This window comes from Tamandua tetradactyla, chromosome 8, assembly GCF_023851605.1.
Source record: "Tamandua tetradactyla isolate mTamTet1 chromosome 8, mTamTet1.pri, whole genome shotgun sequence".
NCBI lineage: Eukaryota > Metazoa > Chordata > Mammalia > Pilosa > Myrmecophagidae > Tamandua > Tamandua tetradactyla.
Genome location: NC_135334.1, coordinates 82,359,773 through 82,374,376, shown reverse-complemented (window position 1 = coordinate 82,374,376; position 14,604 = coordinate 82,359,773). Strand labels below are relative to the sequence as shown.

The window sequence follows — 14,604 nt, the reverse complement described above, 5'->3', positions numbered from 1 at the left end:
AAAAATGATTATGCGTTATGGAAAACACAGACGAGAAAACACAGTACTTTTTTTTCCCGGCACACTGGTGGCATGAGTCACGACTGAGCAGCAGGCTTGAATTCAGCCAGGCAGGCTCTGTTTAACCAGCAGACACAGCAGCTAGGGCCCACCATACTTTAAGGGACCCTTGGAAAGCGTTTAATTTCTTTTAAAAGCATCAGGAAAATGAATTTTTAAGTCAAAGAAAATCTTTTAATATGTAATATTAACATATTCGTCTTTATACCAATGCAATCATAAAATGTAATTTTAAATATTTTTTTATGGAGGGTGGCAAAAATGCTGAGGGCCCATGAAGGTCTTAATGTGGCTTCACAGTCAGCCATAGCTTGCCATGACTGAACTGGACTGGGTCATTCATGCTGAGTGGTTTGGCTATGCCACGCTCGATCTTGGTAACAAAAATTGCAGCAAAGCCGGAGACCTGGGCTGGATTTCCAGAGCCTGCCCATGCCAAAGGAAAAAAAAATTGTAAAAAACCCAACATGACCCTTAAGCAAACTAGAATAATTTTTAACTGCCCATTGTTAGTTACTAATAAGATAGTAAAGCTATAGGGTGGGCCACGGTGGCTCAGCAGGCAAGAAAGCTTGCCTGAGATGCCAGAGGACCTGGGTTCGATTCCCGGTGCCTGCCCATGTATTAAAAAAAAAAAAGATAGTAAAGCTATAGTTATTGCATAAATATCTCCACGTGAGAGAGAAGTGGGCATCAGCAGAACCAAATTATGAGAAAAGACAAAAGGGGAGAACTTAGGTAGATAAAACAGACTTCTTCTGTAACTCTTTTCTAGGCTCCTTGCTTCCATAGTCCTTTAAGAAGCAGATCAGACACAGAATAATAACAATAACAAGAAAAGGAATCTCAGGAATATCATTTACTATGAGGCAGGCTGTATGCTAAGTGCTTTGCATGCAAGCTCACTTAATCTTTGCAAGTCATTGTACTTTCATCTGCAAGAGCTAAAAATTCAACTCAAAGTAGCTTAACACATACAAAAGGGGAGGAATATATTGGCTCACATGGCTGGGGAGGATTCTGGGCAGCTCCGAGAATCAAAGGATGAGCTGGAGCAAGGGCTTGGGAGGGTGAAACCAGGATTTGGTGCTACCAGGAGCACCCTCCACCCTTATCATTCTGCTTATTCCTAATAGCTATATTCTTTCCTTCTGTGGAAAGGCCTTCTCCGGGTGAAGAAAGCAGTTGCTTGGAAATCCCAACTTTGCATCTGTCTTAGTTTGGGCTCCCACCAAAGCAGTCTCCAAGGCAAGAATTTGAGAGCACTCCTTTATTTGGGGGGTAATCCCAGAAAGCCCAAGACAGGTATGTTGATGAGTCAGTTTCAGCTGGAGCAATTAGAGTTAAATCCCGTTGGGATGGCGCACCCCTCGGTCAGCTATTGATCTACCCACTCTCCTCTCTCCCTCACTGTTTGAGAGTTGCTCTATGGGCGATAACTCTCTGATGCTTGTGGGCTGCCTCTAGTGAAGGCAGCTCCCAAGGCTGGAGAACAGCCTTAGAAAGAAAGACACAGGAGCCTGACTTGTGCCTGTAGGTGACCTCAAGGGACCAAAGGGCACCTAAAGCACCCACTATACCTCCTTTCAGCAGCATAAGCCCCAAAGGAGAATGGAGCTGCTTCTCCTCCAGACCCAAATTCAGAAAGCCCAGCTAAGGACTCAGCTCATTCAGGTGAGTCACATGGACGAATCATGGGTCCAGGGGAGCAGAGGGGTGCTTCCTATAAAGGGGAGCAGCTTCATCTACTGAAATAGAGAAGGTTCTTCTACACCTTTCCTCGTTACTAAAACTCATATTCACTGCTTAAGCACCAAGTCTTAAGAAGAGAACAGAATGGCCTTGCTCTGCCCGGCAACAAGGCACTGACAGACACAAACTGCCTGGTTTTACAGTTTTCACCAACTTGATCCCCCTGCAGAAAGAAAACAGTCATTATCAAAAAGCCAATTGTCATTCTGCCTCTTTAGAAAAATTCCCATTAAAGATAAAGCAAATTTTAATTAGATTAAGTATCCAATTACTGTAATTACATTTTTTAAAAATTCACATCATGAAGATGACCCTTTTAAAAAGGGTTACAGGAATAATTAGTGTATTCATATTAACCAAAATGTATTGGATAATATTTATACCCAGAAGACAAAGTACGTTACACACATTTCACCTTTGGGGAACGCTTGCAAATGTTTTGGCAGTGGCATGAATATTTATAGGCAAAGTGTGCTTTAGCAAGATTATGTGAGGAAGCATTTAAATGCTCACCAATTTTTACCCAGGGGCAAAGTATACAGAGAATGTAGTGCAGAGATTATGGATATGCAAAGTGTGACTTAAGTGAGGAATTTCTATCAGTTTGCTTAATTAATTGGAGCCAAAGACTATTTCTTTTCATTTGAGGCAGAAAGACCCAAGGTATCCAACTATGACATCTTTCTGCTCTGTCCACAAAGAGCCAGCAAGGAGAGCAGGTAGGAAAGTGGTAAGGACGTTCTGACTTTGACCACTCACCACAGGAAGCCTCTTTGTCCATACCTCTACTCTTGCACTAAACCCTAGCTGGGCAAAGCATTAGGATGAGGTAAAGAGTTACAGGCTGCAGTTACACAAGAATATAAGCCTTTTAGAGGCTTTCTGCCTATAGATTTTTCTCTGAGACTGCCTTCTCTTTTCTGATCCAACGTTTTTCCTTCAGACCCACCTTTGAGCTGAGTTTTCACACATGATTGCCTTCCAGGTTCCATCACTTTTGCTAACTCAATAGGAGAGAGGTGGTACAGGTTTTGTAGTCCATTCCACAGGTGAGAAAACTCTGTGGTGGTTTGGAGTTATGTACCCCTAGAAAAACATGTTCTCAATCCAATCCCGTGAGTGTGAATCCATAGAAAAGAGGACCCTTTGAAGATGTTATTTTGAGTTAAGGTGTGGCCAACTGAATCAGGTTGGGTTGTTATCCTATTACTGGTGTCTTTATAGAGTAGTCTTGGGGGAATGGAAAAGAAACAACAGGGAAAGAAGCAGGAAGTCAACAACCTGGAAAAAAAGAAGATTCCTCCTGTGTATTGTCATGTGACAGAAAGGCCAAGGACCCAGGGATTGCTAGCAGCCAGCCTCAGAATGCTACAGTCTTCAGGGAGAAAGTAACACCTTGCTGATGCCTGGATTTTGGACTTCTAGTCTGAAAACCATGGGCCACGAAATTTGTGTGAAGTCAACCCACTGTAGGGTATTTGTTTTAGCAACTAGGAAATTAAGACTCCAAGGGTCAAGGGGCTTTGCTTAAAAACACAAAAGAGTAGATGTGAGATTAGAATTTGGAAGGAATTTTTATCTGGGCTAAGGGCTAGAAACTCAGATGGAGTCTAGTCTGGGTATTAAAAGGGTGCAAACTGCTCACTTAGGATCAGTAAGAGTTTCTCTCATTCTATTCATATAGCCTCTTCCGCCATAAAGACATTCTCCTGATGCACTGTAGTAGGTGAGCTGCATTTCTGGAAGTAAAGCTCAATGGGAGGCACAACCATGCTTCAGACACCACTCCAGAGGACCTGGACACTGAAGATTGTACTTTTAGTCTGTTGTGATTTGGGGACTTTTTTTTTTTTTTCTGAACGTGCCATATTTCTTTCCTATCTATGCTTCTGCAGATGGACCAACAGGCAAATTAAGGCAGGCACTGGTGGATGTGTCTTGTGGGAGAGAGCTGGTGTTTCAGTCTGAAACTGTATTACGGGGTGGGAAGGAGGTGAGGAGCATACCCAGAGACAGAACACCTGAAGGATATGAGAAACAGTGGCTGAGGACCTCGAACATAGTGAGAAGTGGAGCAGGGAAGTCAGGCTGAACCAAATGGAGGCCTGGGGCTGCACGTGGGAAAGACATAGGTCCCAAAAGAACATCCCTTCATAGTTAAAAGGGTTGCAGACAGTCTTGTTCCTCAGTCCCCTCTGTCCCTGTCTCCACCTAGTCTTATCACCCCTCACCAGGGCTATTGCATGAACCCATAACTAGTCTCCCCTTCTCCTGTTCTCCCCACTGCCCCAGACCAATCTTTCTCAAGCCCATCTGACATTTCCCTACTCTTCTTACAACTCTCTGAAAGCATCTCATTACTGTGAGAATAAAATTTCACTAATTCTGCCTAGCTTCCCACACATCCTCCCTCCCTTTATAGGCTCAAGCCTCATTGCACCCCTTGCCATTCCCCAAGTGCACTGTGACTGGTATGCCTTTTCTTGATCCATGCTCTCTACCTGTAAGACCATTTCTTCCCTCTATTACTTAGGGTTCCTTGCTATCTTAGTTTCCTACGGTTGCTGTAACAAAGAACCACAAATTTGGTGGCTTAAAACAACAGAAATTTAGTGTCTCACTGTTCTGAGGGCTAAAAGCCTGAAATCAAGATGTTCAGCAGGGCCATGCTCCCTCTGAAACTTGTAGAGGAGAATCCTTGTTTGCCTCTTTCTAGTTTTTGACAGTTATCAGTAGTCCTTGGTAGTCCTTGGCTTATGGCAACATGGCTGCATATGCCATCAGTCACCACCTTCCTAAGCTCCTCCTGTTGTCCACAAGTCCAGAGCTTCTCTGATTTAACCCCTCCACAGAGTGAAACTGGTAGTTAAGAGAGCAAATTCTGGAGTAGGCATGCCTAGGTTCAAATCATAGCTTCCAGTTACACTGTGTAATTGTTGGCAAGTTATTTAAGCTTACTGTGCCTTGGTTTTCTCATCTGTAAAATGGGGAGATATATCTATATATCTATCTCTCTCTATATATATACAATGCTTACCTTGTAAAGTTGCTGGCAAGATCAATTGAGTTATCATATGTAAGATGCTTGGCACATAATAAGCACTCAATTTTTAGTGATGTTGATGATATCAATGATGATGATGCCTGAGTGATGCCAGCAGGGGCAATTACCTCACTGCATGAACTGAGGAAAGATATTTGGAGGATATCCACTGCTTCTTAACCAGACTTTCAACCAAACCTTTTAATTCAGCCACACACCATATCCCTGTCTTAAAGGGACCCAGTTCTCTTATTTTTGAGATTTTATAGGACTGTATAGGTACTGAGGGATAAAACTAGTTTGCTTTTTGTAGGCTTTTCCATCTGTAGTCACTTAGCTTTCTGTGTTCTACATCTACACTGCCCCAGTATGGTAGCCACTAGCCATATGTGGCTATTGAGCCCTTGAAGTGCAACCAGTGCTAAAACACACTGAATAATGAAAACATTTTTAATATATCGGATTAAATAAAATATATTGTTAAAATTAATTTTACTTATTTCTTCATATATATATTTTAATTTTTTTTTTCACGGACAGGCATAGGGTATGGGACCCAGGTCTCCAGCATGGCAGGCAAGAACTCTGCCTGCTGAGCCACTATGGCCCACCCTGTTTATATTTTTTTAGTGTGGCTACTAGAAAATTTTAAATTACATATGTGGCTGACATTTCTATTGGACAGTACTGGGTGCATTCTACAAAATTTTCACATATCTTGTCTGCTATCATGTTTACTTCCATTCTCTAAAGAGACTAAAGTCTTATAGTTTATACACTGTAACCCTTTTTTCTCATTTTCATGAGGCGTCTCGAAAAAGCAAAGATATCTAAGCTTTTCACAATCTAGCCCCTACTTATTTTTGTAGCCTCATCACTTTGTGTTCTGATACCTACCCTATAATGTTGAATTATCGATAGTTTTCTGAACATACCCAGGAACCTTCATGCCATTGCTTTCTTTGCTTCCTTTTGCTGGAATATCCTCCTAACCTGTCCCACCTGTCTGGATAGTAAGTCACACATTCTTCAGAACTAACTCAAATTTCACCTTTTCTAAGGAGCTTTTCCTTTTAGATGAGCTGGTTGGGCTAGAGTTCAGATTGCTTTCTGCATTTTCTTCTTTAGATTCCTCTCTGTGCCATATAGGAACCCATCTTGTTCATCGGACACTGTAAGTGCCGCATTCAGGGTCTGACATATAGTAACAACTAAAAGAATGTCTGCTGAATGAATGAATAATGACAGGAACAAAGAACTATGGGATGCAGAGAAATGAGTGACTGGAAAACTTTCCTGAAATAGTTTTTTATTTTCTTCATTTTTAAACAGTTTTATTTGCATGTCATACGATCCAACCTAAGTAAATAGACATGCCTTCGCCACCAAAAGCTGTATGAAGACATTTCCTTTTCTTCCACAAAGAATCCATACTCCTCCGCTAGCCCCTCCCTCCTCCCACCTGTTTACATGTAGTTTTGAGAAGGTGGAAGAGTGACTTTCCAGGCAGGGAGGGAACTTTCCAGGCATGAGGGACTTTCCAGGCAGAGGGAACAGGAAGAGTAAAGATGCTCTAAAAGCAAGTAATATGCTAGAGAAATAGCAAATCAGCCAGTCTGGACGGAGCATTGCTTAGAGCCAGATCAGGGAGGGCCTGAAGGTCATGTAGAAGAGTTTGCTGTTCTGAGGATAATGGGGAGTTACTGGAAGGCTATAAGCCGTGGAGAGAGATCATTAGATACTCGTTTCAGAATGATCGCCTCTGGCTGCAGATGGGAAATGCATGTGAGGGGCAAGAGTGGAAGCTAGACCAGTAGACTCGTTGGGATAATCAGCAAATTGATGGCAGACTAGTGGCGGGTGGTGATTGGGCGGTGTTAAGTGGGGATGTAGAAAAGAGCAGGACTTTCAGATGTTTAGGCGGTAGAATGCACAGGACTTGGTGACAGATGGATGCGGAGAGACAGGAAAAGGAGTTTCTAGTTTGTGTAAACAGCAGGGCCCAGTACGATTTTCTGCTTCGGTTAGCCCCGCGGGAGTCAAACAGCGGGCGCGCCACGCACTTGTCCCTCGCGTGGCGCCGTCCGCGCAGCCTGAGGTTCGGTCGCGGGCTGCATCCGGCGCTGAGATTGCGGTTCCGGCGCTGAGATTGCGGTTCCGGTTCCGGTTCCAGCTTGAGCCTGTTCTTTGCTACGACTGCAAGCGGCGATGGCGTACTCTACGGTGCAGAAGGTGGCTTTGGTCTCGGGACTCGTCCTGGCTGTGTCGCTGCTACTCCCCAAGGCCTTCCTGTCTCGCGGAAAGCGTCAGGAGCCGCCGCCCCCCGAAGGTAAGAGCACCTCGGGGCCGGATGCACCTCGAGGACTGAGAAGGCTGCTCCAGGGAGGGGTGATTCCGGGGTCTCTGGTCCAGGCAAAATAACCAGACGCGCGCGAGAGCAACGGCGTTAGGGAGATGCCAAGCCTTAGCGGACTGCGGCCCACTTCCACCCGACATCGGATCCCTCCTGATGTTCTGCATGGAAGGACCAGGAATACTAACCTGCAAGCACGGGCACCCTTTAGGCGCTTCAACACACCTGTATGAATTTTGCTCGCAACTGTCTTCTCCCCCGCCCACTCACTGGTTCATCTTGTAGGCATCTCTTCAGGTGCTTTGAGTCCGGAGGGCTCCCAGTTGGGTTTCCCTCTTAGGGTTGGCGTGCGCTTTCTGTCCTGTTTTTGTATGAAATAGTTTAAATTGGTATCGTTAACTTTAATCCGTTGTTATATTTCAACTTTGTGTAGGGCACTCGGCGCGTTGGACTCTTTATGTGCCTTTTAAAATAGTAATTTGAAAGTTTTAATAATTCAGATTTTAGCTTCTGAGGTGGAGATGAGCAAACCACTACGTTTCCTTTACTTAAACAATTTATCTCTTCGTTAATCCTGTGTTATTGGCATGATGTAATGGTGTTTAATAATCCACGCTCTTGGCTGCATTCCAGAGTTTTTACAGAATGAGTGATTGTAAAAGCATGGGTGCCAAAGGCTGGGAGAAGGAACTAGAACAGTTCTCTAGAGGTCATAAAGTTTTGTTGGTAACTTTATCCTGTATGTTCTTTGAGGTGAGATTTTACCAGTCTTGGAACATTTCCATCGGTGTTCAACTTGTTAATTGTTGGACAACTCCTTTGGAACTGCAGTCCACTTCCCTATAATTTGTACAACGTAGACTGTAAACACTATAAATGCGAAGCGCTAAACTCCAGAGGTTGAGGGCAGATTGAACACACTGATTACAGAATTTGTTTGTTAGTCTTTATGTTTGTAAAAGTAAAGACTTGGAAGGGATTTTTAGGACATGTTTACTGGCTGTATTTTTCTTATTACAGAATCCAAAGGTTTTACTCACTTTGTCTAATGATATTGACTCCTTTGGAGAAGAATAAATTCATGATGATCCTAAGCAGTGAAGATCCTTCTAAAACAATGTTTTTGTTTGTTTGTTTTTGCTGAGTTGAATACCTGTTATGCTGAATTGTTTTGACAAGTACTATTGAATGTGATACTTCTGAATATTGTAGAGAATACAGAGTGGAGATTAAACATGGTTCTTTCCTTTGAAAATCAAGTGCTGGTATTAAATGTTCTCATCTTTTTTTTATAATAAATAAATGCTTTTGCATTTATTGTTCTATTTATTCCTGAAGCGCTCTTTCCTCAGCTTCCTTCTGATCGTTCAAATTTCAGCTCAAGTGTAAGTTCCTCTGAAAGACTTTCTCTTGTGACCCAAGTTAAATAAATCTCTTTCTTCTACCCATTGTTCCCTAGTCCATCATGTTGTTTATTTTCTCTATTGCAGGCAGTATATGAAATTTTGTTACTTTACTTGTGTGTTTATATATACTTGTATATAAAACTTTTTATTATGAAATATAACGTGTGTATATATATATACACTGTGTGTGTATATATATACAGTGTGCGTGTGTGTGTGTGTATATATATATATATATATATATATATATGTAAAAGCAATACATTTCCAAGTACATTTTAACAAGTATTATAGAACAGATTTTAAAGTTTGGTATAGGTCACAATTCCATGATTTTTCATTCTTTCTTCTACCTGCTCCAAGACACTGGAGACCAAAAGAAATGAGTATGATTCAGCAGTCATACTCATTTGTTAAATCCTGTCTTCTCTGTAATACTTCTTCTCTCTTTTTTTTCTTTTTTGTGATAATTAACATATACAAAAAGCAGTAAATTTCAAAGTACATCACAACAGTTTGTTGTAGAACAGCTTCCAGAGTTTGGTATGGGACTTGTATATATTTTGTGTCCATTTTCTAGAATGTAAGTTCCACAGGGGCAGGAAATATGTCGTTTACCACCATATCCAGCACTCGACATTAAATGGGTAGTCAAAAGATACTTTTGAGTGAATGAAATTATGATTATGAAGTTACTAATATTTTTGTGAATTCTCTTCTTGTATTACAGGTTACTGAACTAGTATAGTCTAGGTGGAAACTTACCTTGAATGATATATTCCAGTAGCTGAAATTTGCTAACTTAAATTGCTGCCATGGTACATGGACATTTTTAAGGCAGTAAATCCTGATCATTTTTGGGTTACATACATCTTTGAGAATTTGATGAAAAGTATGGATTTCTTCCCTAGAAAAATGCATATTTCTTTATACATATACCCAATATTTGAGGATAATTCAGAAAATACGCAGAACCCAGAAATTCCTGCTTGGAAGAAAGGGACAGCCCTAATTATTTGAAAATCCTCAAAATTTCCATTTCTGTTCATTGGCATGTATGAAACAGGCACAGTCCCTTTTCTTCTCTTTTATTGTAATAACATATATAATGTAAAAGTTGCCATTTTAACCATTTTAAGTGGACCATTCTGTGACATTAATTATATTTACAGCCATGTTTAAATGTAAAAAACTTTTAAGATTGTCTTTTAACAAATATTTATTATGTTCCCACAGATACTGTGGAGTCCAAGAAAAATGAACTTTGAGGAGCCCACAGTTTAGTAGAGGAGGACAGACATATCAACAAATAAGTGCAAAAAACTTAGTTTTAGATTCTCAAGTCCAAGAAGGAAAAGTGCAGATGCTTTTGTAGGAATGAATCAGTTTTATTGGGAGAGTTCAAGAAAGGTCTCATAGAGGAGGCAGCTCTTTTTTGGTATCAGTGTTATTAAGATATAATTCAGATACCATACAAATCACCCATTTAAAGTATACAGGGAATGGATTTTAGTATATTCACAGAACTGTGTAGCCATTACCACAAATAATTTTAGAATATCTTTATCATCCTAAAAAGAAACCCATATACCCCTTAGACATCTTCTTCCCAATTCTGCTATCATCCCTCCAGCCCTAGACAACCCCTAATCTACTTTCTATCTCTATTGATTTCCCTGTTCTGGATACTTCATATAAATGGAGTCATACAGTGTGTGGTCTTTTGTGACTGTCTTTGACTTAGCATGCTTTCAAGGTTTATCCATCTTGCCAAATGTATCAGTACTTTATTCCCTTTTATGGCTGACTAATATTCCATTGTATGGATGTAAACATTTTATTTATCCATTCATCAGTTGATGGACATTTAGGTTTTTTGCCTTCTAGCAATTACAAATAATGTACACATGTGTACAGCTTTTTTGGTGTACATGTTTTCATTTCTCTTGCATGTATACTTAAGAGTGGAATTTCTGAGTCATACAGTAATTCTGTGTTTAGCTTTTTGAGAAACTGCCACACCATTTTCCAAAGTGACTGCACCATTTTATATTCCTACCAGGATTGCGTGAGGGTCCAATTTCTCCACATCCTTGCTAACACTGTGTTCTAGTTTGCTAGCTGCCCGAATGCAACACACCAGAGATGGATTGGCTTTTAATAAAAGGGGATTTATTTTGTTCTTCAAAGGAAAGGCGGCTAACTTTCCACTGAGGTTCTTTCTTACGTGGGAAGGCACAGAATGGTCTCTGTTGGCCTTCTCTCCAGGCCTCTGGGTTCCAACAACTTTCCCTGGGGTGATTTCTTTCTGCACCTCCAAAGACCTGGGCTGAGCTGCTAGTACTGAGATGAGGTATGCTGAGCTGCTTAGGCTGTGCTAGGTTGTGCTCTCTCATTTAAGCAGCAGCCAGTTAAGTCAAACGTCATTCATTGCAGACATACCTCCTAACCAACTGCATATGTAATTAGCAACAGATGAGGTTCATGTACCATTGGCTCAAGTCCACAGCAACAGAACTAGGTGCCTTCACCTGGCCAAGTTGACAACTGAATCTAACTACCGCACACTGGTTATTATCTGTCTTTTTTATTGTAATAGTTCTAATGTTTGGGAGGTGGTATCTCATAGTGTGTGTTTTTATTTATTTTTAGAGGAGTTTTAAGTTTACAGAAAATTGAGCAGATGGTACAGAGAATTCCCATATAATCTCCACCCACAGTTTTATCTCTCATTAATATCTTGCAGTGTGATATATTTATTATAATTGATGAACCAATATTGATATATTATTTTAAACTACAATCCATGGTTTACATTAAGATTTGCTTTTTGTATTGTACATTTCTGTGAGTTTTGACAAATGCATAATGTTATGCATCTGCCATTACAGTGTCACGTAGAATAGTTTCACTACCCTAAAAATCCCGTGTTTCACCTATTCATCCCTACCTCTGAATCCCTGGTAACTGCTAATCTGTGTACTCTCTTTTATTGTGGTAACATATATATATAACAGAAATTTTGCCATTTTAACCATTTTTAAGTGTGCCAGTCAGTGGCGTTAATTACGTTTATAGTCGTATTACCATTACTGCTATGCATCACCAAAAACAGAAGCTCTGCTCCCATTAAGCAATAACTCCCCATTTCCCCCACCTCCCCTGGTTGCCTCTAATCTGCTTTATGTTTCTGTGAATTTGCTTATTCTAGATATTTCATATAAGTGGAATCATACAACATTTGTCCTTTTGTGTCTGGCTTGTTTTACCTAGGATAGTATATTCATGGTTCATCCGTATTGTAGTATGTATCAGAACTTTATTCCTTTTTATAGCTGAATTATATTCCATTGCATGTTAGTTTCCCAGCTCCTTAAACAAATACTATGCAATGGTTGGCTGAACAACAGGAATTTATTGGCTTGCCTATTTCACAGGCTGGAAGGCTTGCTTCCTCCTAGAGTCAGTGTCTCTAGTTGCCAGTAGTCTTTGGGGTTCCTTGGTTTTTCCATCAGCTGGCAGTGCACATGGTGGCTTCTTCTCTGGCTGCTCCCCATGTCTTCTTCTGGGTCCAAATTCCTTTGCTTATAAGAACTTGAGCCATATTGGATTAAGGTCTACTCTCATTGAGCTTGGGCACACTTTAACTAATTACATCTTCAAAGATTGTATTTACAAATGGGTTCACACTCACAGGACCAGAGATTGGGACCTGAATATGCCTTTTGTGTGATACGTGATTGAATCCCCCACGTATTGCGTATATATACATTTGTTTGTATCTTCATCTGTCAGTGGGTACTTTGTTTATACCTTTTGGCTATTGTGAATAGCCTGGCTTCTATGAAAATGGTGTACAAGTCCATGCTTTCAATTCTTTTGCTTTTTTCTACAGCGGGTGCACCATTTTACATTCCCACCAGCAGTACATGAGGATTCCAGTCTTTTTATGTCCTCGTCAACACTTCTTATTCTCCATTTTTTAAAATAATAACTATCCTAGTGGGTGTTCTGGTTTTGATTTGCATTTCGATAATGACTAATGATGTTGAGCATCTTCTCATGTTTTTATTGGCCAGTTTCTGTCTTCTTTGGAAAAATGTCTAGTTACATCCTTTGCCCATTTTTAATGGGGTTATTTCTCTTATTATTAATTTGTAAGAGTTCTTTGTATATTTTGGACACTAGATATATGATTTTTAAACACTTTCTCCCTTTCAGTAGGTTGTCTTTCAGTCTTTGGACACAGGGTATCTTTTTATTATTTAGGTCTTAAATGTTTTTCAAAGAAGTTGTAATTTTCAGTGAACAAAAGTTACTACTTTTGTTAAATTTATATCTAAATATTTCATTCTTTTTGATACTATTGTAAACTGAATTAATTTCATTTTCAGGTTGTTCATTGCTAGTGAAATACAATTAATAGAAATGCAATTAATTTTTCTATATTGATCTTTTATCCTGCCACTTTGTTGGACTTGTTTATTAACTATAAGTTATTTTGTTGATTTCTTGTAATTCTCTATATACGTGATTGTCATTTGCAAATAGAGATGGTTTTACTTCTTCTTTTCCATCTGAATGTTTTTTGAATTTAATTTTTCTTGCCCAATTTCTCTAGCTAAAATCTCAGTAGTTTGAAAAGAAGTGGTGAGAGAGGACGTCCTTGTCTTGTTCTGGATCTTAGAGAGAAAACTTTCCCAAGATACCTAGTTAGTTGAGTATTTTTATCATGGAGCGGTGTTGAAGTTTGGCAAATGCTTTTCTTTCTAATGTTTTGTATTATAATTTTTTAATGTTTTGTACTGTAAAATATATGTACAGAAAAAAGAAAGAAAAAGCAGTAATTTTCAAAGAACATTTAACAGTAAGTTACAGACTAGATTTTAGAATTTATTATGGGTTACCTTTCTGTGATTGCAGGTTTTTCCTTCTAGCTGCTCCAAAACACTGGAGGCTAACATAAATTGTCAATATAGTGATTTAGCAGTCATACTTATTTGTTAAATTCTCTTTTGTCTGTTTTAACTTCTCCTCCTCTGATCCTTCTCCCAATCTATAGGATTTTGGGGGAATGTCCATTCTAACTTTTTCATGTTGAGAAAGGGTGTTGACAGTAAAAGATAGGGGGATATAATTAGCTGATAGTCTTGGAGAGTCGCGCCCCTCTGGGTTCCAGAATTTATCTGGTCTAGGCATCCTCTAGATGTTATAGGTTTCAAGAAAGTAAACTTAGTGTATGAAACTTTTATAGAATCTCAGTTAGAGCCCTAGGTGTTCTTAAGAGTTAACAGGAATAATATTGGTTGGGGTTTGGCAAAACAAGGCAATTAGCAATATCTAGTTGACACTTGCCTAAGAGTAGCCTCCAGAATAACCACTTCACGCTATTTAAACTCTCTTAGCCACTGATGCCTTATTTTGTTACACTTCTTTTCTCCCTTTTGGTCAAGAATGCATTGTCGATCCCCTAGTGCCAGGGCCAGACTCATCCCTGGGATTCATGTCCCATGTTGTCAGGGAGATTTTCACCCCTGAATGTCATGTCTGACATAGGGAGGATACTGATTTTTCTTGCAGAGTTGGGCTTAGAGAGAGAGAGAGAGAGAGAGAGGCTACATCTGAAGAACAAAAGAGATTTCCTAGAAGCAAGTCTTAGGCCTTGTTATAGATAGTTTTAGCTTCTCCATTAATAGAAACAAGTTTCATAAGAGTAGGCCTCAGAATCAGGGCTTGGCCTATTTTCCTGGGAGTCCCCGTATTTGAGAGAGTACCAGTTGTTTCTCAGGTGGTAAAGTCTAATAGTTCCGTATTTTTTATTCTGGTCCCTCAGGGGATTCTGTCAATATCTACCATAGTCTAGGCTATCTCCAGGTACTATATTAAGCTATACAGAATTACAAGGCCTTGTTCCCTTTCTGGGGTCCATGTGTTTGGGTTGTTTAAATGAGCTATCCAGAAGGTTGATTTATATTATGTGTTAAGAAAAT

At 40.0% G+C, this 14,604-nt stretch overlaps 1 protein-coding gene across 8 annotated transcripts in view; it reads left to right on the top strand.

Moving 5' to 3' along the window:
- The first annotated feature begins 6,997 nt into the window (after window positions 1-6,997).
- RIC3 (RIC3 acetylcholine receptor chaperone) overlaps window positions 6,998-14,604 on the top strand; it is a 94,384-nt gene continuing 86,777 nt past the window's right edge. For 6 of the 8 annotated variants that reach the window (XR_013156801.1, XM_077113885.1, XM_077113884.1 and 3 more), the window contains exon 1: window positions 6,998-7,184. Coding sequence is in view for 5 of the 8 variants with exons in the window: in XM_077113885.1 (XP_076970000.1) it covers window positions 7,064-7,184 (121 nt within the window). In the remaining 3 variants the exon portion in view is untranslated. Of the gene's footprint in view, window positions 7,185-7,265; window positions 7,506-14,604 lie in introns of those variants that run through there. The other 2 variants (XM_077113886.1, XM_077113887.1) reach the window with 2 other exon arrangements.